The 27,959-nt window shown below is 40.6% G+C and overlaps 2 protein-coding genes and 1 non-coding gene across 5 annotated transcripts; 2 read left to right on the top strand and 1 right to left on the bottom strand.

Moving 5' to 3' along the window:
- Positions 1 to 1,154: 1,154 nt before the first annotated feature.
- Positions 1,155 to 16,105, bottom strand: sypl2a (synaptophysin-like 2a). Its single transcript, XM_044349191.1, has 6 exons — positions 15,885 to 16,105; positions 15,579 to 15,653; positions 8,241 to 8,359; positions 6,285 to 6,483; positions 4,486 to 4,659; positions 1,155 to 3,571 (listed from the first exon to the last, which is right to left on the bottom strand). Exons 1-6 carry the CDS (start codon positions 15,897 to 15,899, stop codon positions 3,446 to 3,448), a joined length of 708 nt encoding a protein of 235 aa, XP_044205126.1. The 5' UTR covers positions 15,900 to 16,105; the 3' UTR covers positions 1,155 to 3,445.
- Positions 16,106 to 17,193: 1,088 nt separating this feature from the next.
- Positions 17,194 to 27,611, top strand: zc3h11a (zinc finger CCCH-type containing 11A). Of its 3 annotated transcripts, XM_044349167.1 has the most exons (18): positions 17,194 to 17,299; positions 17,652 to 17,692; positions 19,649 to 19,720; positions 20,143 to 20,290; positions 20,658 to 20,777; positions 21,050 to 21,173; positions 21,282 to 21,464; positions 21,596 to 21,661; positions 21,770 to 21,943; positions 23,003 to 23,080; positions 23,202 to 23,288; positions 23,462 to 23,524; positions 23,617 to 24,147; positions 24,293 to 24,366; positions 24,460 to 24,988; positions 25,249 to 25,421; positions 25,655 to 25,857; positions 26,270 to 27,611. In XM_044349167.1, the coding sequence occupies exons 4-18, from the start codon at positions 20,237 to 20,239 to the stop codon at positions 26,487 to 26,489; spliced, it is 2,679 nt and encodes an 892-aa protein (XP_044205102.1). In that variant the 5' UTR covers positions 17,194 to 17,299; positions 17,652 to 17,692; positions 19,649 to 19,720; positions 20,143 to 20,236; the 3' UTR covers positions 26,490 to 27,611. The 3 variants fall into 3 exon arrangements, with proteins under 3 accessions (XP_044205102.1, XP_044205101.1, XP_044205103.1); XM_044349166.1 differs by having other exon boundaries at positions 17,196 to 17,692; XM_044349168.1 differs by lacking the exon at positions 17,652 to 17,692 and having other exon boundaries at positions 17,206 to 17,299.
- On the top strand, positions 20,845 to 20,963 carry LOC122981566. Its single transcript, XR_006403279.1, has one exon. It is a non-coding gene; the product is annotated as a small nucleolar RNA SNORA26 (small nucleolar RNA).
- Positions 27,612 to 27,959: the final 348 nt, after the last annotated feature.

The raw sequence follows: 27,959 nt of genomic DNA, 5'->3' as shown, positions 1-27,959 counted from the left end.
GACAGTCCAGAATCTCCCATAGGTGTTCACTTGGGTTGAGATCTGATGACTGTGAAGGTCATAGCATATGGTTCACATCATTTTCATGCTCATCAAACCATGCATGACCCTTCATGCTCTATGGATGGTAGCATTGTCATCATGGAAGAGACCACTCCCATCAGGATAGAAATGTTTCATCATAGGATAAAGATGATCACTCAGAACAACTTTGTATTGATTTGATTCCCTCTAAGAGGACAAGTGGACCCAAACCATGCCAGCAAAATGCCCCCCACAGCATAACAGAGCCACCAGATCCCCTCACTGTAGGGGTCAAGCATTCAGGCCTGTACCAGTTGTTCCTATGTAACCTGTCTGTATTTCCTGATGATTAGAAATCATGCTTGAATAACATTAATACAATGTATACAGGTTATCCAACTGATAATAATATATAGACTGCATTGGATAGAAAATATTTGCATACTTTGACTGGAAATGAATATCAGTAGACCCTTGTTGGAGATGTGAAGGGAGTGGTGCCTCTATTCTATGTATACTTTTCATGTCCAGCACTTAAAGATGTGTGGTAATTTGGAGTGCTAAAGAAGCATGCAGTTCCCAGCTTCTGCAAAATTGCCTTTGTTGGGCTCAACCACTGAACTTTTGTATCTTAGAATGATACTCACATTGAAAGAGTTTGCTGTAATTGTTCCCTCTGTCCATACTGACTGTGAGGAGATGTCTTCATAATGTGATTCCAGTTTAAATGATGGGGGCAGTATGTTTAATATGGCACTATCCATTGTAAACACTACTTCCCTCATGTCCTCCTTGTTTCTCCATGCAGGAGAGGAGAGACGATTGGTGTTGAGGCAGGACAGGAAAAGAGAAGTGACAAAGCTCTGGGATGAATCTGTTATCAGGGAAGGATGCCACTGGTTCTTTCTTTTATGGTTTCTCTCATATCTAGCTGAGTAGTACTGTTAAGTGATTCATAATACAATCAGGACATTTGAGGCACTATCTGCAGCACTGAAAAATTTCTGAATTTGTCGCCACCTAGTGTTAGTATAAAAAAGGACATTTGCAGACAGTAGTCACTGACTCTGTGGATTTGACCCCGAGACACTGAATGAATGGGCTGAAAGCAAAACATAATGCAGACTGCATCGATTTTAAGAAGAACTTTCATTTTTCGACAAAAAAACAATACTATTAGACCAATTCAAAAGATGCTAAAAAAAACTTGACGGTTCTGCACATAGTGACTTTAAATCATCAAGGTGGTGAACAAGTTTGCAATATAATTTTAAAGAAAAGTCAGAATCCAGCATTTGCAGCTCTCATGTTTTACATGTCAATACAGACAGACCATTGTTTCCTTCTGCACAAAATGGCATAAAATACATAAATGAAAAGTCCAATGTCAACAATCCATTACATAAACATCCCACATATGACTGTGCTCTAATTGAACTATGATTTCTTGTTTATAATTGATAAAGAAACTTAATTATATATGTCATTTCAATATGATGTGGAAAATATATTACTTTACTCATAGTGACTCAAACAGCTGCTCATATATTACCTATAGAGGCTTCAGCTATCAAATAAAAAAGCTGCACAGATGGCCCAATAACTCTGATCAAAATCTATTCATGCACAGTTCCTTCATAGACATTAGATCTCTCTTAGTGCAATGCAAGAAGTCAGTGTCTTGACAGTTATCAACAGTGACTCAGAACAACTGTACAAGTTCAATACAAAACCTTCTGATGTATGGCAACGGCTGTCAAGTTACATGTACTGTATGCTGGAACAATGGGCAGGAGTCATGAAGGAATACAGCAGGATTACTGGCAACCACATTCTGCCACTTCTGTTACTTGAACTATTTATCATCACAAGATTAAGCCTTAAGCTATGTAGTGGTACAACAAATTTAACAGCAAATTTGACAAAGTTACAAAAAAAAAAAAGAGAAAAAGGGAAAGCTGCACATGGACACTTTTTTCCATAGGGAAATACAAACAGAAACCCAACAATGGCTTTAAAATATGCAATGGACCAATTAATGCAGATAAAAAAATACATATGAATTGTATATAAATAATGTAACTGCAAGTTACCTTTTGCAAGATGGTTTGAACATGGATGAATCTTAGTGTTATTGACTAATGTAAATGTAACATTGTGATGAAACAGGAACTAAACATGGTTTGGCCTCGTCAGTCATTTATACTGTGAAGCCATGTACAACAGCTACTGGAGTAAACATGTAGAGAGCTGGCCTTGTTCGGGATACAGGCTGAAAATAAACACGTGTGGCCAATGCTGTCACAACCTGAAATATCAGTCAAAACAACACTTTCAAAATAAAGGCCTCTGCTTCCCCACTTGAAGTACAGAGAGGTTCAGTAGATTGTAGTGAGTTTTTGTCTTTATACTTACAGTGTGTATTCTTTTTGCAATGAACGGTGAAGTGCAAGAAAATTAAAGTGTGTTAAAATTGGAACATTCATGTAGTTATTGAGTGTATATCATGAGATTAGAACATCAGTGGGGGGGGCAGGGGTGACATAGATATTGGGGGATGTTTGATCTTTAGATGGTCTGATGCTTTGGAGGCAGAGTTCAAAGAGTAGTCTACTGATACAATAAAGCTCCTGCTATCAGGTTTTCCTTTGACTAGAGGAAAAGGAGCATTCAACAAATCTTGAACTTCAGGCTATGACTTATTTACATTGACATTGAGTAACTGAGATCTTTAGCATTACTGTATTTGGAATCTGAACTGTAGCACTGTACAGATTACATAATGGAAAAACGAGAAACAGAACAGGTCCTTACTAGACTCAAAAGAAAATGAGTTGGGTGCATTGGTTTCCACCAAAATTGTTTTCTTCTGGATGTTGGTTCTTATAACAACACGTCTCAGTTGGGAGGGTCATTAGATTTCAACTTGCCTTTTTTCCCCCTTGCTGAAGGCGAGAGGGGATCTTGGTGTCTTACATCACAATTTCATCACTAGATGTTCCCTGAAGGGCAAACATCAAGGGAGGATACTGTGCTAATGTGGAAGCGAATGCACTGCAGGCCTGCTGTTTTGAACACCTAATAGATTTAAACTCTACATTCACAGCAACTCTTATTGTACGTAGTGTGTAAGCATTTTAGTGTGTATTTGTATTTAGTGTTTCCAAGGCACATGGGAATTGGGAGTTGATGACAGCTTATTAAAAAGAAAAAAAAGAACAAAAGGTTGCTCAGTCGTTAGGGACTAAATTAAGTTGAGCTGAAGACCCGTAGAAATAGCTGAGGATGAGGGTTGGGGGGTATTGGGACAATTGTTTTCCTTTTGTTTCCGTTTCTGCAGGTTAACATTAGAACCAGTGTTGGGCACAAAGCATCTCTGCTGTGGGTACAGGGCTATGCTTGAGGAGCCTCAGTGAACTGGCTACGGCCCAGGGACCCCTCCTTCCTCCATGGTGGCCGGTGGGTTGGGATCTTTGTGGAAAGGAGTCTCCTTGTAAATGAACCAGCAGTTGCCTGCCCACAGGATCAAGTTCAAAAAGCCAAAAATCTGTAGAAAGACAGGGAAACAGAGGAAATAAACGATAACAAACAAATAACTACTGTGTACTTCTATAGCTCAGTGTTCAGGTTTTCCTCACATGGTCTTAAAGGATTGCTTATCTAATTGGTCGTTTGTAAGGTTACACTTTGTGCACTGGATTGCATTATATTCATGATACTGTGTCCTGCCCCCTGTGTGTTCCAGTTCATTTATACTATAAGCTTTAAAGGTTTTATCTGCCTACATTATGTATGTCTATCTGTTGCAGGCACACACTGCTCAACACCACCACCCCTAGCAAAACTGCAAAACACGCCACAGTGTTCTGTAACAAACACAAAGATGTCAGTCAATGTAGATATTCAGAAGTGAAAATTCAAAACAATTATTGCATTGATGTAGTTATTTTGACTCAAATAATGAATCCAAATGCATGAAGATCTTAACTCTTCATTTCTACAACAAATATTGAGGCAGTTCCAGCAATGGAAGGTAATGTGGCTTTTTAGTTTGAACACTAGATGGCACTGTACATACTCCATGAGTGTTCATATCCAACATAACCCAGTATCAGCTGCCCAAAAGTAGTATGTACTATACTGTATTAAAATGTGTACTCTCTTGGCTCTTTTAGAAACAATGACACTGTGGTTTTAGGACACTAACAACTGTTGATAGTGTTGTTTTACATCATCACCACCTGATCTACATAATTCAAGACAGGAGAAATCATGCTCAGAGTAGCAGAAGTAGCATCACTTCCAGGTGTATGACAAGCTCCTAGGAAGAGTTTCCCAAGGTTGGAAATTTGGTAAAATACTTCTCCTATAGGTCAAATATGGGACACAATGGGAATTTTCAGGAACTTGAGAATAAGATGATAATGTCTGCAACCGTGACACTGGTTTAACGTGACTTACCACAGAGGCGTTGAGGCGGCCCATAGACGGAAATTCTCCTGCCTGACAATGATTGCTGCAAGACTCGATTAGGTGCTCAGGGTTAGTGGCCCATTTGACATCAGTCAGGCCTTTGCCCCACGCTGAGGAGGACACAAGCCACAGGAAGGCAAAGGCAGCAGTCACCACCAGGTCCTGGCAGGGAGTGCAAAGAAAACACTGAGCATGCTGACATATACATCAACATCACAAGCTAGTTCTAATTGCACGCATATGAAATAAGTATGCTCCTCTTCCAAGAACATAAATCCCTCAGTCCTTATACAATTGGTTTCATTTCAGTGAAATATGGTTGTGATATGGTTCAGTCAGAATCAGTTCAGAATTAAGTTTAATTGTTTCACAATCAAACGGACACTTTCTATATGATGTACAATTATTTACTTTTCAGCTGAACTCTATTCTGCTGTTCACATTGGGACTCAAAATCTATGAATGCCTCTCAATTTCTCTGTGTTCATGTAAGAAACACTTGATTATGATTATACAGAAGGTGGAGGGAGAGGTTAGGGCTGTGTCCAGAGTCTGATTAGGCAATTTAATACAAGATTGGACTGCCAGTAATAAATATGGAATGGGTGGGTGGGTGTTGGTGGATACTTTCCATAGCATAGCATGGGTTTTAAATTACGACAGTTTTTCCAAGCACTTTCCAAACCAACACCCCATCAAGGAGTATTTAAAACAGTCCCTGCTTTACACAGCTTTTTATATTTTATAACGTGCTTCATGGTTGGCTAACCCTTCGAGGCTAATAGTGAAGCCCCTTAGAGGGCTATGGTTGTACCCATAGAACTGGACTTACAATATGGTTGCTTTCATCAGAAAAAAAAACTGACATAAATAAACACAACCAAAACAAAAAAAACAAGACAAGCTTGATTTGACCATGGTGAATTTCCTATCTAGAGAAAGTTTAAAGGTTCTAAAAACTATGTTCTCAAGCAGCTTCTAATTGTAAGTGATGTAAGAAGCTGCATAGATGAATGCACGAGTTTCTAATATCATTTCTTTACTATGCAAGGTTCTTGTATTTCTGTTTTTGTCCTACCTTTATTGTTTGTTTAAAGAAGGCAGGGCTCGTTTAGAAAAAGGTGATTTTCAAGTGTTTCCATGTATCGATTGGGATCTAGCAACACACACAGTCCTGATAAAGCAGATCCGCTGAGTTTCATAAATATAACTAAGGATGATTTTTCCCAAAACTTTAACTTTTACTGTTGCTTATTTACTGATTGTCGTAGAGAAATACATTTGAAGTTTGAAAAATAACGTTTTCAGGGGCTTTAAAATCTCTTAGCTAATTTTCATTATTTTCTGAAAAGAATACAAATATATAAATCAATGGCTGTGTAGAAGGTAGAAAAATGTATTAAAATGACTCATATGGTTTGCTTTGGACGGAATTCGGCACAGGTGATATTTAACATCCTCAAGGTGCATCTAATCCCTGAGCGTCATTGCTTATCATGTGTGTCTGAGTTATTCTATGGACAATGACACATTGAGAATAAAAAATGGCCATTTAGTAGATGATTCACAAGGGCAGCAGTTACAAATAATGCCACTGAGATGCCTAATGATGCATGGCTCAGTTCTTCTCCCACAGATATGTAATGCAGTGAGCCGAACCAACTACAGGATACAATCCTGAAATGTATAAAACAAGGCTAACTCACACCCTACCCAGGGTTAGCGGATATGAACAGGGTTAGAAGCTATGAAGAAGGCTTCTTGCTGATCCGGGGTAGTGTACTCACTATGATGGGACCGCGGGAGGTCTGGCGGTAGACGTTCTGGTAGCCCAAGTAGAGGATCAGTGTGGCGGTGCAATAGAGGAACCCAAACACACCCACACACACAAAGAACTCTGCTGAGGAGGAGAAGTCGCCCTGCAGGAAGGTCTCATTGGCTTGACTGCCATTACACGTTGGCATTTGGTATGGGTACGCTGACAACCTGAAAGGAGATAGAGAGGAAAACTTTAAGCAGTCCTTCTGGTGACTCTTCTGTTTTTTATAGTCTGTGTGATTTCAGAGAAAAGAAATCCTCACCTGGGTTACTCCTCTCTCCACGGACGCAAGAAGAGAGAATATAAAAAGATTAAGCGAGATCTTTCACTGATCTGCATGGTTGTATAAAGAATCTTCATAAGGATTGGAAGATTTGACATTTTCTTCCAATCATTTCTTTAAATCATTAGCTATTAAGATGAACAGAATATCACAATGTCTGTTTAGGCGAGAAAAGTTCATTGTCTAACTGATGTTAATCACACTGCACTACATGATAATGAGAAGTAAAACTCTTTAGTATAAAACAGTTTAGTTTTCGAATTTTGGTTGAAGAGAAGACTTCCTTGAAATTAGAATTGTAAAAAAAAAAAGGATTCCCCCACTGTGTCCGCCTGCAAGTTCCCACTCAGCCCATAGACTTTACATTGTGATGACGTCACAGATTTTTAAATCGTTTTTCTTGGCTCGAGGAAAGTTTTACAAATATAAAACCTCCATGGATCAAAATTTTGTAATAGAAAGAGCCATAATTGACCTTGTTTACAGTTCGAGGTGTCCTGTCAACAGTTTTACAGACGTCTCTTTAACAATGGTGGTCTAAGGGGAAAATGCTCTTTGGGCCGCAGGGGGGGGTTTTCCGCTGCAATACCGTGAATGACCACTAGGAAAAATTAGCTGCAAAGCTGAGCGGCAGCACCCTAATCAGCTCTTATTATACATGCATGGGTAGGAAGTGGAGACGCGTCGTCCATCTTTATATACAGTCACAATGCTCTAAACAGTAACAGCAAAACACCCATTGCATGAGCACACGTGAAATTTTCAGTGGTGCCGCTTTATTTTACCCACACAGCACCTCGGTGACAATCCTTGGCAAATATTGTTCTTGTAGAAAAAGAGAAGGGCGCAGAGCAGCACCGCCGCACATGTTCTGTTTCTTCACCCTTCTTTCTGCTAACCACAGATAACTTCAATGCTGGCAACGTTTCCTCTGTCCTTCAGTGTGATCGCCACTTTGACTGACTGCCTTGTCTTTGTTGACTTTCAATAGAATTGTATGGTGGTAATACATACTTATATTTATTGATAGACTGTACATATGGTCACTCATTCACTCATTCAGAGATCCAGTGCAGATATCTAGGGTCAGCTGCTCAGTGTTTTACTTTATCATTATGTTTATTCTTATTATCTTGGTTTGATTGTGGGCTCTTAGGGCGTTTTCACACCTCATACACATAATGCACAGCACAGCTGGCTACGGGAGCTGCTTCAATCCAAAAAACCTGAATCTCCCTCTGGGGATTAATAAAGGTTTGTCTTTATCTTATGATCATATCATGTTATTATTTTGCAAAACTGTTATCCAAATGCATCATTCTGAGCAAGCTAATTAGAGTTTGCGAAGAATGATGTTTGTTTTACATACTGTGTCATAAGGTTTGTCTGATATAATTTATAGTACTGAACACCATTTATGAGGTGCTGCAGACTTACTCATAACATGATAGATAACGGAATTTGAAAGATATTCTCATTTATGACACTGATTACAATAGGTTGAATCCATAAAGATATGTCAATGACAACATCAGTATTGTGTGTTCTCCTGTATTGAGAAACTAAGTAAGCAATGAAAGAGTATTGCAGGAGAGACAATGCAAAAGCTATTATGACTATTATAACACTTCAGTGTTCTACCTGAATGGGTATGCAAACACAGGACTTATAGGCATTGGATCCTTGTCAGGACATTTCACTGTTAAGTGGGTTTTCCCTGTGTAACCTCCAGTGGTGGCGAAGGCAAAGATGGTGAAGACCTGTGGAATAAGAGGAAAATGGGGATGAGAGGTTTTAAAGGAGAGGCATGCTTGCTTGACTGACACACTGAACAGTGGTGGTGGTGGCTGCTGCTTATGAAACCTTTTCCCTTTCCATATAAATCAGACATGTTTTTTTTTTTCACCTTTTGAACTAACTTCCCCTCTTCTCTATCACTCTCTTCCCTGCAGTTGTCACATCCTTTTTCCCACACAGGAAACTCCCTCCCACCCTCTCAGCAAACATGGTAACCCTTTAACATGCAGCTGCCAAACCAAACTTTCAGCTTCAACCTGCCAAACTCCTGCAAACAGTCACAGTTTACATGTTGTTGAATGTCATACTGTGTAACTACACTATTTCTTTGAGCAATGTTTGCTAAAAAAAAAAAAAACAAAAAAAAACAGTGTCCAGCTGTTTAAAGGAAAGTATTGAGCCTTTTATAAAAATGAAACTAAATATTTGTGAGCTGTGCTAAAAGATTGATGTCTTCAGTATGAAGAGTAGGAAATAGATTTTATTTTTCTCATTATGTTTTCACAATGTTTGAATGCATTTATTTGTCTTATGTAAAGGACTGGCACTCCATTTTACTTGTGAGGGTCAGGTGACTAACAAGTATGTTACTGCAAGCATAACACACAGTACTTCTAATGCAGCACTGATAAAAAAAAAAAACTCAAATGTGCCAAAACAAAGCACAGAAAAGTACTTAAAAGGCTTTAAATGAACTGAGACTGATTATCTTACTCTCTAGAGGCAGTTTTTTTATATATTGCATAAGAATGAATGTCAGCAAATAGGTTTTTTTTCCAGGGGAGAAAAACAAGCTAATATCGTCAACTATGCTGACAGAGAGCAGAGACCAGTGGGGTAACCCAGACCATTTCCTCAAACTTTATCAGAAACTGACTCTGCAGAAAAACGTTGCTGCTACTCCAGGGTTGCAGGGGGAGTCTACTGCAGCACAGCAACAACTGCAATCAGGGGTTTCCATTTATGATATTCACCCTTACAGTATACAAGACAGCTTTGGGTTCAAATGCAGCCAGTTTGTGTCTGTTTTGGACTGATTTCTCTATTGGGCTATAAATTGAAGCACAGGCAGCAAGGTTTGGAGAAGATTTGGACAGTCTTTCTTCATCTCCCGCTTTGAACAGACCCATACTGACGTTCACTTGTCAGGGTGTAAAAGCAGGGCAGGGTCAAAATTTCATGCCTGTGCAGTATTCCACATCGTAGAAAAAGATTTATAAACCAACAAACACAACAATACCAAACCTCCTACACCCTGAGGAAGAACCAGAGACCCTTTCTGAACCAGGAGAAAGTATGTTGCGGTGCTAAATGGGTAAACAGAGTACATCTGTCTAACTCCACTACAATGTTGTCGAGATCCTGGCTGCTGCGATATCATCCTATTTATAAAGGCAAGACGTTAAGTGCTAAAGTAATGACACAAACTAGGACCAGAGAAGGTTGTGATTTCATATAGCAGCTCTCTGTCATACAGCCAATACTGACAGACATTACAGACATGCCACCCCTGTAACTAATATGTAGAGAGTAGGAAGGAAATATGTCAAGTCTTTCATTAAGGCTCTCATGACTACTTTTTTGGGGAAACATGACTTACATGTCTCAACATTGTTGCACTGCTAACATAAAGTAGTATAAAAACTTGCAGTACATTGGCATATACTGTTGTAGCTCTGTTACCAAAGGCCTCTATACACTGTGCCATAGCAGCAATCATGCAGGTTCATTGCTTGTCTCACTTTGCAGGATAGTCTAATAAGATCTCAGTTGCCGTCTCTGTCAGACTGTATAATATCAGTTTTGAAGCATGTCAGACTGTGTGATTAAAGCCTGTGGACTCATCATGCTAGGATGTAGCAAAAAAACAAGCCATAGATATCACATTAATATACATATTAATGTGATGTGGTATCTACATACAGTATATATGACCATTTACAATGTCATTGGCCAGCGCGCTCTGTTTCTTCTCATGCTTTATTTCCATTGGTTTGGTTTCAGAGCTGCATCGATTAGATGATTAATCAATTAGTTGACTGACAGAAAATTAATCTGCAACTTTTTTGATAATCGAATAATCATTTCAGTCATTTTTCAAGCAAATATGTCAAACATTTGATGGTTCAAGCTTCATAAGTGTGACAATTTGCTGCTTTTCATATAGAACAGTAAATTCAATATCTTAACATTTTAGATTGTTGGTCAGATAAAAAAAAAAAAGCTTATTTAAAACATTCCTGTTGTCTGAGAAATTGTGAGTGCCATTTCATAGCCTAAACGATTAATCAAGAAAATAATCAGTACATTAATGGAAGATGAAAATAATTGTTAATTGCAGCCCTAGTTAGATAAGAGTCCTAGCAGCAGTTCCACTGTGTTTCCTGAGAGTTTGGTCCTAGATTTCTGACACATCCCGTCTTTGATCACCAAAGCTCTAAAGCAACCTCTAAAGAAATACATCTGTTTTACACACACATATGCCATCTCCAATGAGTACACAAACTGTTGTTTTCACATATTTAAGACTTTGGCCCATTTTATCATTTCATGAACCTGATGAATCACTGAACACATTCATCTTACCAGTGTTAATAAAAGGTCCTTAATCAAATAGTTTGGGGTTGAGTGTACCACGAACACCTCCAACTCTGACCTACATGCTACCCACAAAGCTTTTTTCTGTCTCGTTGTGTTGATTGAAAGGAATGATACAGACAGAAGGGGTAAATGTGTGAAATAGTAAAGAAAGTGTTGGTACATACAGTATATGGAAACATTGTAATTATATCTCCAAAATGTCAAGTGTTAGGAAATGAGGAAAACACTCAAGTCCGACCAACACTGGATTTCTGAAGTGGATACCAACATTTAAGAGTTTTAAAAATCTGGAAATAAAAATCAAAAGCATTTTTGATAAGGGTCAGTTGAATGTGTTTCTTCAATTGTGACCAAGATATGTACTGAGCTGGAATTTTTACTTGTCACTAAATGACCTGAATTACTTCAAACATATAATGTACCGCAATTCCCTGTTACTTATTGGCCAATATTATGCTGATATATTATATGTGTGATACACCACAATTGGTCAATAATATCCACATGGCTGATGTATCGGCCATCTCCAAAACACAGACTTGCTGCTGAATGATGGTGCATATTATGCAAAATGTTTGGAAAGGTTTTGATCAGCCAAAGTGGAAACCCATGGAGAGCATGTAATACTTTATTACTAGCAGTTAAATTGGAGATACTACTGCTTTTTATATGATATTGATGATATGATAATAAAAAAAAAAACCTTTTCTCATAATCACATGATGATGTTGCAGTAACTCTGTTGAAAACTATGCACAAGTATGCACTACCTGGAAACACTGTGGGACAAAGGGCATCCCCTCATACACACACACACACACCCCTCTCCCCCCTCCCAGGACATCCTTCCTCCAATGAAAAGCTTCTGATGAAGGCATGTGATTCTTGCTTCCGTACTTTCTCTCAAGAATAATGTCCTTTGTTCACTTACACCCACATCTACCACAGCACATTCCCAAATCATCAGTATCCTTTTCCACTACTAACAGTTGTATACAATGGGCCAAAGCACAGGGCCAGGCACTGAGGTGAACAGCTTGCAGGCTGCACTAGTGCAGTAAAGACAGCAAGATAAACAGCAGAAACATGCACAGAGGAACAGAGTGCAGTATTTAGCGAGCTTCCAGCCCGCTGAGGATTTTCAGGAATGGGTTTCATCTTTCAGGTGTCTCTGGAGCTCACCAACATTTCTCAGCTTTCATCTCAGCCTTGTTTGACCCACCCGGGCCAATCTGACAGCACCCCAAATAAACCCTGCAGCCAGGGCAGGCGTTCACTGTCCAAAGTCCAGCGTCCCACCCAGCCTCCCTCAGACTGACTGAAACATTCCTCGCTACCTTTCGTGGTCAGGGAGTAGCAGGGCAGATAGGAGACGGCAGCCAAACAGAGTCACAAGATTCTGACACTAGCAGTTTAGCATTTTCATACAACCACCTTTACTTGTTTATAGCACATCACGTGAATGTATGGCAACACCGAACCATAACAGACCAAGTATGTCACGATAGCAAAAATAGCCAGACCACCACCTCCCCTAGACCACCCTCCACCTGACACTGAAAAATTGCACTTACTGGCTAATGTCCATGTTTACAGGCTGTGGCATACAGACCAGTTTGACATTCAGTAATATAAATTATAAACATCTTCCAAGACCATGTAGAGGAGGGAGACAAACAGTTTTTCCCAGTGCTGGAATACTAAGAACGCCTCACCCTGGAAGAATTCAGCCTATTTCAGCCTTGAGTGTGGACTAACAACTAGTTGAACTTGCTGAACTGCCTGGAGAAATTGGAAATGGCTAGAAATACAACAGGCTGGCTGCAGCTGTGAAAATCAGAAGCTCTGGGACTATCATCAAGGAGCAAAGATCCTCAAACTGGAAAAGCGGAGCCACTGAACTGATGGCCACGTAAGCACATAGACAGTGGCAGCCCTATTCAGTCACAAGGTTCTGACAACAAGTGTTAGCGCATGGAGGGAAACAATGAACCAGACAAGGACCAGAAAAGAAGATGTAATGGTAATAAAGCCAATAAAGCCAAATGAGATGTTTCTGACAAATCATATATGGTAGATTTGGATATTTGTGTACGCACAGTGTAAAAAAAAAACATGGATGTAGCATCTGTGACCTCACCGTTTCTGGTTTCCAGAAGGCTTTGGAGGAGACTGGAGTTTGGTTTTACTATGGCTTGGTAATGAACTTCAATACTTCTTTGGTACCAACTGAAATGTGTCAGTCAAATGATCAAAATCTGCCAAATACTGAATGCTGGCATTGAAGGGTCTGTTTTAAAGCATTTTTTCCCCCAGTTTTTGACTTCATCTTACTTAGGAAAAGTTCTTATATGGCTGCTTGTGTTAAGACAGCATTTAACTTTTGAGAAGTTGGCTTTAGTTAAATGAAAAAACAGGTTTTGTACACTACATGTTCATGTTCCTCAAAAGGTTTCAGAAAATGTTTTATTTTGGTATCCCTGCCAAAACCCAGGCATCATTATTACTATTAAGAAATTAAAACCATACCCACCAGTGATACATGTTACCACTCAGTGCAGTGGTGCAGGTTTGTGGGGGAAAGGTGGGAACACAAGAACCAACCACTGCAGTAAAATACAACTGTCAATCAAATTAACACACATCCTAAACATACCTGTCATATGTCTCTTAAAACCTTGATATTAGTTTAATTAAGCAGGTGTTGTCAATGGGCATTAAGACACACATTAGAAGAAGGCTACGGCTACTGTTATGAAATGTATTGACTCTGAATTTCATGAGAGATGTTAGTATTTTTTTCAGTGACTTCAGTACAGTTGCAGTTTTCTTGGCACCAGTAAGCAAACATGACCTTTTAACTGTGGTTATTTTTTTCTATGTGCTTGTTCCTCAAGAGTTCAACTAGGGGTTCAACTCTTAATCGATATAATGCTTTGCATTTTACAAAGAGAAATTATGGAAAATGGTAGGACCACGCCCTTCCTCATGTACAAACTTGTTGAAGTCAGTTTCAGTATTGAGTATACCATGGCCTTCGCACAATCTAACGCACGTATGCTGCTTTATCCCAGTGGTAGTATACTTATACCAGTAAACCCCCATTCCCCGGGGAGATGCCCAGAGAATGCTGTGCAGCAGCGGGAGCCAGCAGAATTTACAGCATGTTCCCTATGAAGTGAGCTCTGCCCTGTCAGACCCAGACTCTCCCTCAGCTCTACATCCAACAGTCAGGAGGAAAACTTCATCAATACAGTGTAAACAGCATTTGTCCCAGCATTGTTGTTCCAGTCTAAATTTCAAGACCCTAATTTTCCACTTTGACATTAAATACATATACAAGCAAATTGAGCGAGTGAAAGGTATCACCCTCTTTTAGGAATAAGTCTGATTTATTGCAATTTCGATCTGTATTCAATAGTTTTGGCCATCATTTATGACTGTAATAACAATATTGTACTCACAAAATTAATATCTCAGATCTGGGAATGCAGTAAAATTGCTAAGAAGAAGCTCAACAGGGCAAGAAATATGAGTAGTCATGTATAGTAGGGTTAGCCACCGACCCCTAACACTGTGTAATAAAGTTTAAAAGTGGCAAAGCTAAGCATCTTTAACCTTCCTGGAGAGAAACTCCACAGCAGCAGAAAAGACCTGCTGAATATGTTAATTACAAATAGGACATGGTTGCTCCTGCTCCACAAGCCCACGCCTTAAATACACACAGCACTGCCTGCTGTAGCGAAGCAGTTAGCATAGTAGTCTGCATCATACGAAATCCAGAGCACTACCACTATAAGCGGTCTCATAAGAGGGGGAATTCCTGCACTGTTTCCTATTTTAGTATATAGTCCACTCAGATTACTCATTACAAATTCTATCAAACAGACTCACACAGTAGGGATATTTAGAGTATGTTCTACTGAGCAGCAGCAGTTATATCCAAGCTATTTGATTCTCAACAACAGCCACACAGAGCTGCATATGGCATCAACAACACTCCTGATCTGGGTGGCACTGCTCAACTGGACTACTTCAATACGAAAGTCACAAGATCTGTTAAATTTCCTTGTAATTGTTTCAGCTTACAGTCTCTTGCAAGCACATAATCAAGTTTTACTATGAAAAAATTGTAAGGGTTTAAAGCAAATGGTTGACTTCCTGCTTTGGGTTAACATTTTACTTGGGAAATCAGTAGCTACATACATAGTAAATCCACAAGCTATGGCACAATTTAACTCATTGAACCAGGTCAAAAGCCAACACTTCAAAGTTACAGATGAACAAAGCAGATGCAGAGAAATCTGCAAAACTTTTTGAGTGTTTTCCTCAGTCTTTACCCCTTAGCATATGTACTAGGATTTCTGGCTAACAACGCTACATACATGCATGGAGTCCGGGATATGGAGTTGGTGGAATGGACTACTGGAGAGGGAAATGTCAACATCACGAGGATCAAATGAGAGGAATGCTGCGTAGATGTGGAGGCTGAACACAAATATATATCTTGTGCCTAACACTAATTCAAATACAGCTAAGTCAGATACATTATGTATTTTACATCTATACTTTAATGCTTACCCATTCTAGGACACGAATAAATCCAAGAGGTTCTTTCAGTGGTCCCAGGTCCAGAGCAAATCCAGACACCAGTTTCTGAGGACAACAAACAAGATGTGGAAAAAGACAAACAGAGGCACACAAACATATCGTTAGCCAGGTGTGAACGAATTGGCGCCCATATTAAGCACCCAAGCAACTATCGTTACCTGTTTGTCACCTTGCGGCTATATGGCCCTACCCTTGTTAGCCAACCCCTGCTAGCGACATGCTAACGCTAACTCCTGTCAACCGACCTGGTTAACGTTACCCAGCTAACTCACCTACCTGAACAGTGTCCATTGAGACGTGCAACTATTAAAGTTTGTATTTCACTTCTAAAGTTGTCAGTTTGGTTGTGAGGCTAACTTAAAGTTACTCCGTTTGCATTCAGACAGTGGCATGCGATTCAACGGCTACTACTGACTGTCAGCAGGCAGCAGAATAACAGCCAGGCAGACGACTGATAAGACTACAGACTACAGTCAAACTCTGTTCAACCGAACCGCAGCACAGCAACTGTCCAACGAAACAAATCACTTCCGGCTAGCACTTCAAAATAACAGACCCCCCAGCGGTTAGAAGCATCTCCCTGTTGATGTTTCCACAACCTGAGTGAGGAGAAAATAATGCATAACACCGGCCACATAACTATACAATATTTAAAGAATAACTATGATAATGATGATAATAATAATACACAGTTTAAAATCGGTACAAACCGCACGAGATGATCTTTTAATTGAAGTATATAATCTTACTAAACATGTAGCAACTGGAATAGATTTAGAACATAGGAGCGAACAATATCACTGATATATCAGGGAATAATGAGATCTTGGGTGGAAATTTGAGACAACGACAGCAAATGTTTTAAAAATGTATCCTGCCATGAAATTGTTATGAAATCTGGAAGACAACCTTTCAACAGACAAAACTTAAAATAAATGCTACTTTGCCAGTGACAACTGCATCATCATCATCGACTGATGCAGTTGTCACTGTCAAAGTAGCGAGTGACATTTAGACCCAGCTTAGTGCTGTTGTCATTGACCATAACGACGTCATTAGCATTTACAAACTCATGGCCAAAAGAATTCTCCTTTGATTTCACCAATCTTGCTTCTCCTTTCCCTGACAAAACTGCTCAAAACAGCTGATTCTCAAACTGTTAATAGTTCCATGTTTTTACTAAAGCTGTGTTTGAAAAATACATATTTAAAACTATGTAATACAGAGGTGCTGTTTTACTTATATTCTGAATCACTCTACAAAATGTAAACCTTAATTTTTGGTCGTAGCCTTTTTACCAAACATCGTTGTTCTTTGCTATACCCCACTGCGCAGGAAAGTAACGTGTTATCTTTTCTAGATTAAAGGACGGGAAAACCTTAAGAAAACCTGTAATATGTTGTAGCAGGTCGAGTGTAGAAAGAGACACACTGAAAATCGGGGTGATAGTTATAGGAGAGGAGTGTCGAAGGTGAGTTGGAGAAAGTGGACAATTACGTTACAAAATGATACAGTAGGTGGCGATAGTTTGTTTCACACCATTAAAACCAAAGAAGAAGAAGCAGTACACTCCGTATATTTTTATCTTGCAGCCGCCATTTTGCTTCACTCTGAGTGCGGCAGGCAACGAACTGGGACGGAGTGTTTACTACATTACACAGCCTTTAAAACTCTTTTAATACTCGAAACTGGTAATTAACACCGTATACTTTGTTTACATAATCTTTGGCTGTTACATTGTAGTGTTAAAGCGAATACCACGGTAATTACAAAATAAACAGCCGTCTTGTAAAGCTCTGTTAACATTTAGCTAGATGGTTTAGTAGGCCTCTGTTTTCTAGCATGGGCTTTACGAGTCAAGTATTGAGATGATAAAATCAGTTTATGATAACAATCAGGTTACATATATTCTGATAATAGTCAGTAGTTAGCTTACCTAACTAAAAATCCAAATTCGATTGTTTATTTATGTAGCATTATTCTAATGTCTGCCGGTCCCTATACGTTACAGTAACGTTAGTGTCTTTTCTTCATCGCTCGTAGTTCGTTCCAGCTAGCGTTGGGCTACTTTTTATTATTCAACAGTAAGTATGTGGTTGTTTTCTTGACTGTCTTGGTTTTTTAAGCTTTCACCATACATATAGACGGATGACAAATTAAAGGAAAAACCTGAATAAATGAGTGGAGAAATATAACGAATGCAGATGCTTTCACATAGGTGTACTGCATGATACAATTAAGCAACTAATATCCAATCATGCTCTGTGGCATGTATAACAATGCTGAGCAGTACCAGTTGATTCTGGTCTTGAATAAAGATAGAAGAGGAAACGATCTAAGTGACTTTGAAAGAGGGTTGATTGTTGGGGCACAGATGGCAGGAGCTTCAGTCACAAAGACTGCTCAACTGGCTAATGTTTCAATAGGAACATCTGCATTTAGATCTATGGGAAAGACATCAGTAAATAGGGTCAGAAATTGTGGTTGACATGGCACATTTGATGACTGTGATGGTCGCGTGATATGTAAGGAAAAACAGAAGAGCAACTCTTCCTCAGTTGAATGAGAATGTCAATGCAGGACGTGATCGGACCGTGTCAGCAAGAACAATCCGTCGACAATTATATAGAGAGGGACATTACAAGGTTGCAGTGCATAAAATCATAAAGATGAATGCACATCTGACAGTTCAGTGGTGCAAAAACCATAGGCACTGGTCTACAGAGATGTGGAAAAAAGGTCAGATGAGTCATCCTTCACTGTATTCTTCACAAATGGGCGAGTGCATGTGTGGCGTTTACCAAGAGAACAGTACTGGCCTGAATGCTTGACCCCTACCTGCTCTCCACTACCATCATCAAAACACCAAATAAGGGAATATCTTCATCCCTCCAGTAGAGGTCAGAGACTTGTAGAATCAATGCCAAGGCGCATTGAAGCTGTTCTGGTGGCACGTGGTGGCCCAACACCTTACTAAGACATTTTATGTTGGTTTTTCCTTTAATTTGTCACCTATGTACTGAACCTACACTGAAGGTGACCTGTAGCATATGTTATTTGCCAAGAAACATCAATGATTAGTCAGTTGTATCAGTTATTTTGCCTGTAATTTAAAAGTAAGGTCTAGTGTACCAGGAGAAGTATTTGTGTAACAAGTAATGTGAGGTGGTAACTTTGTGAATAGTTTTTGTTTCATTGTAAGTACCATTTTGTTACTTGAGAGTTTATTTTTTCCTGTTCCTTAAAGATGGAAGTCAGAGTTTCTGGATTAGATGCTTGAAATATCTTAGCATGGGTTGATAATGCAGTGTAATGACAGTGGGGCTGTTCACTGAGTGGAGTCATTATTGGGAGCATGTTTGTCTCATGATGCTGTACCTTTGTGTGGAAATGTCCAACTCCTTCCTTTGTATTTGTGCACAATTGTTTGTCTCTTAATAACCCTTTTTCAGTTCCCCGGGGAGTGTTTTTTGATTGATTTGTAGGTTTAAAACCATCCTCTTGGCAATGGCCCTTTGTGGGGATCCCTGGATATGGATAGCTTGCCCCCCCCCCCCCACATTGAGAATACATGGGAAGAAGATTTTTTTTTCTCTTCAGCATTGGTAATCAACAGCTGAAAATATCTAGAAGCTTGAGTAACCTGGCCATCTTTTCTGCTGCCATCACCTAAATGTCACCAAGTGTGCAAAATGCCACCAAGCCCAAGAAGAAGCTGAAGATTTTTTTCCCCCCCACCCACCACTCCACGTTTGTCCCCTTTTTGCCACATCAATTTAAGCATTTTTGGATCTTCTTTTTCTTTTCTGGCTGTTTATATCACCCTATTCATTTCTTTCATTAGTTACATCAATTAATAAAAAAAGATAATTTAAAAAAAAAAAAATCCCCAAAGGACTCAATTGCATCCACCATCAGAAATGTTTAGCAGTCTGGCGGAGATACAGGTGTCTCAGAGAAGGGATGTCGTAGGAAGACAAGTGTCTCTGGGCGATCCACCCCCCTTTTCCTATTATCTCATGGATCAAGTGTTCCTTCAGGACTCATTACCGCCACGGAGACACCCCACCAGCAGTCTGCACAAGAGGGAGACAACTTCTCAGCCACCTCAGGTAAAGGTGGCAGAATGCCAAAAACAAAATCAAAATTGGCTCGTTAGTACAGTTTAATAGACTTAAATTAATCTTTAATCAGCTTAAGACCCAAATATGTTTGAGAAGGCTTATTGGCCATATTCATTGAAATTAGAAGTCTAATATAATTCCCATAAAAACACCCATCACTGATTAGCCAGCGGGTCATATACTTAGTTGCGTTACATGTTTTCCTTAATTCCAGTAAGAATCCCAACTGTACAAGTTGGAGCAAGACATGCTTTCCTGTTCAAATAATAATAATGTATGAAGGAAAAAAACTACACGTGGGTCTCTTGGTATTAGCTTAACATGTGCAGACATGTTACACAATGTTCAGTGTACGATGCAGTGGAGTAGGGTTTCTGTTTCTGATGCGTTGCTGTGCTCTGTCTTGTTAGGGAGAGTTCTGTTGGCCCTGAAGAGAACCAGCTGCTGGGTTTAAAGGTCGTGACCTCATCACCTCCGCCACTCAAGACGCATACCGGCCTTACTATGACCAACCATGGAGATGACTGCTACTTCTATTACTATTCCACCTGCACTAAAGTAAGTAGAGCTAACATGCTTTACACACATATAACCAGTTTAAAAGTGACTGGTGACTAGAAGGCAGAGTATGGTCTTAACTGTAGCCCCTTTTTACACAGCCGGTTCAAGGCAGGAATGTTGCACTGTTATTCTGCCTCGCCATTCTGTTACTGTTTCTGTCTGAACTACACACACCAGGCACACTGTTGTGTTACACATCACGTCTCTGATTCCAGAATGCTATCTAAAATCACACATGGGGGGGCATCATGCCAGCTTTGTTTGGTTCAGTGTAGAAAAGCAAAGCCGGCATAATGACGGGTCTTCTTTACAGCAGTATTGCGGGATCTCTGTATAACGGGTTTGTGTTTCATTTACTTTGTAGGGAGACAGCTGCCCATTCAGACACTGTGAGGCAGCTATGGGCAATGAAACCGTCTGCAACCTCTGGCAGGAGGGACGTTGCTTCCGTACTGTCTGCAAGTTTCGCCACATGGAGATCACGGTAAGCAGAATTTTAAAAAAAAACATGTTTTAAACTGAAGAAAGCTCAGAAATATCTCCTTCAAGCTTTGCCCACTCGAGGCTGTACGTGTCTTGAATGGCCATTAACGAAGGGTAGAAAAAGTCTCCCTGTAAACCTGGGTCAGGAGTGCCACTCCTGCCTCTGGACCTGTTGGGAGGAACACTAATATTTGCAATCTGACAAGTCTGATAAAAAAGCCCATCTTTTCCATGCATTCCTTTACATGTTGTTCATCTCTTTCATCAAAACAGAAAAAACGAAAGGAGATACCTTGCTATTGGGAGAACCATCCAGCCGGTTGCCAGAAGCCACACTGTGCTTTCTTCCATGAAAAGGCCCGTTATATCGACGGCACCTTCGTCCCACCTGATAAAAGTGAGTAAACTTTGTTTAAGCAAACGCTCTGAGAATCGAAATGTAGAGATTTTTAAGGCCACATCCACCTGTGACAGACAGTGATGATAATCAGTGTAATTCTCCCAGGTCAAAGCAAGAATGAGGAACAGCCACACGAGGAGCCAGCTCCCCCACCGCCCGCCCCTCTCCCCAATGCAGCCAATCCACAGCTGAGAGGAGTCATCAAGACAGAGAGTCAGGAGCCAGTACCGAGCCCCACCCATCCACCAGTGGTGATTAATCCAGCAGATGATGATGAGGACGAAGATGGTGAGCTGGATTTGATCTCAAAATTACTAAGTTGTCTCTTTGTATTTTGTATTGTTTGAACATTCCTGCTTCATTTTGAGACAATATATTCCCGGTAGTCCTTTACTACTCATGTGTCTTTATGTTTCCAGACCAGTTCTCAGAGGAGGGAGAGGATGGCAAGGTCGTCCCTTCACCTAGAAAGCTACCTAAATCAGGTGAGACTGGAGCCAGAGACTAAACTAAATTCTCTAAACTCTCCACTCCTGCAGGACCTGTATGGAATGACTATGTATTTTTTGCTGGACAATGTTGTGTCTTGACAGATGAATCGCTGAACTTTGGAGTGAGCACCCTGGAGGAGATCCGGCTGAGGAAGGCCCTGAAGGCCAGCATGAAGAGAGCTGGTTATCCCATCCAGAGTGCTGACACTTCCGCCAACGGAGAGAAAGAAAACATCCAGTCATTTTTCCGACCAGCCCTTTATGAAGCCAGAGATGGTAAACACTATAAATCTATGAGATTGTCATCATTTCAGGGTGTTGGATATCTAGATCTGTCATACTCCTAGATTCTACTTGTTTACTTATTTGATATTATATCTTTGGTGTGATTCAAAATCGAATTATATTTTTAGGAATTGATGAATTTGTTCAACATGGATACTGCTAGCATAAACATTGTAGGTATGGGGTCTGAAAGGATACGTTCACAATTTTTCAAGTCTGTCTTAAACCTGCAGTGCGGAACTTTTACATTTAATGAACGTCCGTTACTTTCAAGCCTTTGCCAAACGAGTTCACACAATGCTGATTTAAGCCTATCACTGCCAGATAAATCTCTCTGTATTTCACAGTATACAGAGTTTTTAAATTCGCAACATTCCAATGCTGGCCGTTTGGCCGTTAATTGTACAGCTCTTCTAGACTCGGACATACTGGGACAAATCCTGGTGGGCCGGTGGACTGTCAAAACATATCCATTATTCAGAGTGCGCATGAGAGCGTGCTGCATGCCTGTGTCAGGCAATCACAGCCGAGCGCCCCCCTTTACTCTCACTGTCAGAAGGGGGAGACAAAATTCCCGCACTCCAGCTTTAAAACAGATCATGTGCTCATACCTGTGTAGACGAGGTATGTAGACTTACTTCTGAACAAAATATGTTCCAAAGTTTATCTGAAGCTCATATGAAGCTCCAGTATTTTTAGTGCATAATTCCACTGTTGTTTCCCCAGAAACCTGTTGAGCTGCTAGCTTGACAGTTAGCTAGACTGCTGTTGCTACTGTATGTAAAAGCAGCATTGCATTGTTTGGACAACACCGTGACTGGTACATGGATATTAACAGATCAAATGGACAGGCCTAATGCACTGACATATACTGCTCATGATGGCTTTGAAGCAGCATCTTACTTGGCTCGTGCTAGCTATCTGATTAGGATGAAAACAAAAACATAAATGTTCATTTTGAGTTTCCATAAATATTCAAATGAACATATTTAAAATGAAAACCATTATTACTCTGTTCTCAACCAGTACATGGTTTCTCTTTGAATGTAGCCCCACTTGTCTTTGAAGAACCTGGAAGACCAAGAGGCAGCCTGGCTGAAAGGCTTGGAAGGAAGATGCCCATTGCAGGTAAACACCTGTTCATTAAATTCATCTGAGTTTATCAACAGATTTTAAACGCCAGTGCTAATAATAATAATAATCATCTTAATAGTACTGAATAAAAGCTCATAACTTGTCTTTGGTGTAGATGTAAAAAGAGAAGGTGTCTCACTGAAGAAGAGTCTAGCTGAACGTCTGGGTGGAGTCGTGGATGAGGAAGAGCGCCCTCAGAAAGGTGAATATAATGAAATATCAAAAGCCTTTTACTCAGTCATGCTGATGATAGATGTATCTTAAGGTGAGAAGAGCAATGTTGAGACTATAAAGTGTGTATTTTGATGGGGCTCATCATTTCTGTCTGGAATGAATGATATGTCTATTGAACCAGTTTTCTTTCTGCTCCTTCAGCTTTGAAGCCTATCAAAGAAAGACTTGGATCGCACGCTGGTGCTGTTGCACTCACTGAAGCAGGTAAGATGTCTGAAGAGTATAAGACATTACCTTCTTTCTGAAAATATATTCATCATCACATTTCACAAACATTGTAAATTGTTGTCCTCCAGCTTTCCCAGCAGCTGAGACCAACATGGGATCAAAGAAAGCTGCTGAGCAGATTCGTATCAAAACTCTGGAGGAGATCAGACAGGAGAAAGCGGCTCAGTCTCAGAGCCAGAAAGATGGCCCTTCAGCCTTGGCTCCAGCAATCACCATTACCAAAACCACCAAGGGTGTAAAGCGAGCCATCACTGTCAAAGATGACTCCATCGGCCACATAAAAACGTTCTCTGAGATCCTCCACGCCAAGAGGAAAAGGGAGGAACAGGAGCAGAACCGCAGTCCTAAGAAGGCTGAGCACACTGCTGAGAAAGCTTCAGGCAGGATCCAAGGAGAGCCCGGCGCATCTGAACCTGAACCTGAGGCTACAAACACAGGGGAGGTTAGAGTAAAGACCCTGGAGGAGATCCGCAGAGAGAAGGCAGCCAGGATTCGGGCTCAGCAGACCCTGGACGCTGAAAACAAGAAGAGCCCTGCTGCTGAGGAGAATGGTGCTAAGAAGCCTCGTCTACTGCGTGTCAAGAAACTGGCTTCCCAAAGTAAGACAGACCTTATATTTTTATAGCTTTGTTCCTTGGGTACTGACACGTGTATTGCATGCATGCATGATTGTTGTTAGTTCTCCTGTTTTTAAGATTAAACAGCATTTTGAAGTTTCTAACAATCGTTTTCTGTTGAACTCAGCAGGCAAAGTCACATCTGAGAAGAAAGCTGAAGTGACAGAGAAGCCACTGAAGAATCCTGCTGCTGCTCCTGAGGTATGCCTTTTAAAATACTGCACCGTTGGCTGTGCTTGCTTGTTATTCTGTTGACTGTAAGTGATGGCAATCGTATCTTCCTGTGTCTTTTAGGTCATCCCTACCACCAACAACGTCAAGGTGAAGACCTTCGAGGAGATCATGCGGGAGAAACGCCTTCGCAAGCAGGAAATGGAGGAGCAGGCTTCCTCCAGCAGCCAGGACAAAGCTGAAGCTGAAGCAGAGCCATCACAAAAACTGTCAACAGGTGGCACCCTGAAGAGGAAGATTCCCACTAAAGTCACCCTTACACCACCAGGCTCTTCATCACCTTCCTCCACCACCACCACTGTGGTCCCTGACACTACCCCGTCTGCTCAAAAAGTACCTGTTCGTAAACTAATCCCCCTCAGATCCAAGGCTGCACCTCTGAATAGCACTGCTGCTGTCCATGTAAAGCAGAGCGCCTCACTACAGCAGGGTCAGAGCCAGTCCTGCTCACAGAGCCCCAACAGCTCCAGAGAGGTCCCAGACAAAAACACTGCACCATCACCAGCCCAGCTGGCTCCTCAGGGTCCCACTGCTGATAAAACACTCAGCAATAATCAGAAGAAATCCCCAGAACACACTGCAGACACCAAAGGTACCTCACCCTTTACTCTGCATACATACAGTACCTACATGTGTACTGTGAGCTTTCTGCACTTTCCTGATAAATGTGTTGTGAATGACAGCCCAAGTTTTCCTTTATTAGGTTACGGGATTAGTTTGGCCTTGTGAACGTTTAACTGAGCTTAAAACAGGCTTCCTATGTAACAAATCAGCACAGGAGAGATGAAAAAAAGAAGATGAAGCAGTCTTTTATGTCATGATATATCATTACGACTCCGCTTCCTTTTTCAGTGAGGCCCAAACTGAATGTGAAGCCGTCTGTCATGAAGCCTGCGGTGCAGGTAAAACCAGGCCCGAAGAGGAGGGGAGCAGAGCGATCTGCTGTAGCGGCAGTCAAACCTCTGAACAGCACCTCCACAGTGCTGGAGGAGCCGCTGCAGGAAACAGCAAGCAGAGACAGACCGGTAAGTTAGAATACTGGGCCAGTGATTCAGTCATTTTTATTTCCCCATCTGTCTTTCTATGCAAAGATGTTTTTATACATAGAAGAATCTGATGTGACACAGTTCAAATATATACATACATACATATATTTCCTTGATTGGTTGATCTCATCTTTCATTTAAAGAAAAAAGTTCAAGTTAGGATGTGTTAGTGTCCTGTTAGTGACTTTGAGTGACTTTTGTTGTTTCGTCAGGTGTTCCCATCCTCCAGCACAGAGGCTCAGCTGAGCTCTGCTGTTCCTCATAGTCCCAGCACCCTGTTGGGGTCAGGCTCCAGCTCCAGCCCACTGAGAGAGGAGCTCCAGACTGTCCCCGTCTTCAAACAGAGTCCAAGCCAAGAAACCAAGCCGGCTGGCAGCGCCGCTGCTGCCAGAGAGGCCTGCACAGTCCCCCAAAGGTAAGGGTCCACAGAGAGCTTCAAACACTAACTTCTCTTCTTTGTAACGTCAGACTTTAGACAAGGAGAAAACAAAGGAAACATCTGTAGACAGGTGTGGGGAGTGATGTATTCATTCCTGGCAAAATGAAAACAACAATTATAATTGTGTACATATAATTTCTATGATCACCAAAAAAAGTTGTTAGAGGATACAACAAGAAAATGTTTTTCTTGTTGACTTTTTGATGTTTGATTTACTGTGAACTTAGTTTACTAAGTCAGGCCTGGTGGAGTTTGTCCAGTGAGTTACAACTCTTGTGTGATAATGATATTGATGCCACTGGTTTTTATTTGTAGAGAAGTGAAAACTGATGAGTTGTCAGTTGCTTGGTACTAAATAAATATTAACCAGCTTCTCTGTGCGTTTCAGCCCGGTCATGAAGAGTCCCACCCAGCCTAAGTCGCGGAGACCAAGTGTGGCCGTGTCCCGCACCGCCTCCTCCTCCAGCGCCGCTGCCTCCACCTCGGCTGTGGACGACTTCGAGGAGCTGATCAACGAGTTCACCGACGATCATCTGGAGGACGACGTGGACCCCGGCATCGGAGAGGACGACCTGCTGCAGGAACTGTCAGAGATGATCGACAGCTGAGGGCTCCATCAAGCACAATCAACACCCGACTTCTCACACCCTCGACCTTGTCTTGTGATTGTGTGTTTCTAAGAAGTGAAGACCATCACCCACTATTTACCATGGAGCATTTTAAAAAGACATTTTTCTTAAAAGTTCACCTTATTTTAAACTTTAGGTTTATATTTGTTGTTCTTTACATTTTAGACATCTTCTCTCATACCGTTCTTTATTCATTTACTGCTCTTCTGATCATTTTATAGCCCTAGTGTTATTCTACAGAGCTTGGATTTTCTTTATCATGTTTTATGATCACTTTCTGGGCTCTGAGAAGACAAACTGAAAGCAGTTCTGGTGCTTGGGAGATGTAGTTTCGACCATTCTCAGTTGGTCACCAATTCCTGAAAGATGTTAAGTGTTGGAAATGATGAATGAGTCATTTTAGAGAGAAGTCATATCTGTATACTGTGTATGCACCGGGAAGAGCAAGCTGAATACAGCAATGATGAATACTGCTGCACTTACAGTAGCCCCGCCCCCCACCTACTTGTTTTTATATGTGACAACAAGACTGTTGTCATTAGTTTCCAGATTATGACATTTAAATGTATCAATTTTACTTTCATGATGAGCAGCAAAAGTCACAACCTCAGAGGAAGTAAAACAAAATTTTCCCAAAATCACCAGTCATCATGTTAATGTTAAGTTTTATTCATCATTTTACATGTGGTTTATTGATTTTCCACACAGATCTTATGGAGTGCACCGTCTGCCTGTGACTGTCCTTTTTATAATGTTTGATTGAAATGCGTTTGTTTTGTTTTTTTAACAGTTCTTTTAGCCAGTTGGCTTACTTTGAAACAACTAGTCTGGGATAATGTGTAAGCTCTCTGGTCTTTGTTAATGAACACCTCAGGGACTGTTTCTGATGTTTGTATGTTCTTTATATGATTGACAAACACTGTATTTCATTTCAGCAATGCTGCATTTGGTTGTTTTTTTCTCTTTTATGTTAGCATTGGTTTATCAATGTGGTCTGAGAAAAGATGAACTCGTTTGCTCTGTCCTGACCCTTTACCAAGCGTACTGTTCAAAGTGACTTGTATAGATTACTGTGTAAATAAAAAATGCTTTTAATTGACAGATAATTCTCAATACAGGTCTTTTTTTTTAATGCCAAACAAAGAAGACAATGACTGAGGTGAAGGTATGTCAGTTAAAAACTTTACAAACACCTCTTGGGATAATGCAATACAATTCAACAACAGCACAACCTCCATAATGACCTTTTAGCTGGGTGAACTTCATAAACTGGCAACTAAGAGTGTTTGTGGGATAATAAGTACCTACTCCAGTTAATAAATAATACAAGACACTGACATGAGTGCCTTTGAAAGAGTACACAGATTGTTCTGTTCTTTTTATGCACACAGTCAGTATATCCAAAACATATTTTACCTGTTGGTGAGTGAACTGGGTCCAACAATTGAG

The sequence above is a fragment of the Thunnus albacares genome, chromosome 4 (assembly GCF_914725855.1).
Source record: "Thunnus albacares chromosome 4, fThuAlb1.1, whole genome shotgun sequence".
In the NCBI taxonomy this organism is placed as follows: Eukaryota; Metazoa; Chordata; class Actinopteri; order Scombriformes; family Scombridae; genus Thunnus; species Thunnus albacares.
This window is presented reverse-complemented; position numbering and strand designations above follow the sequence as displayed.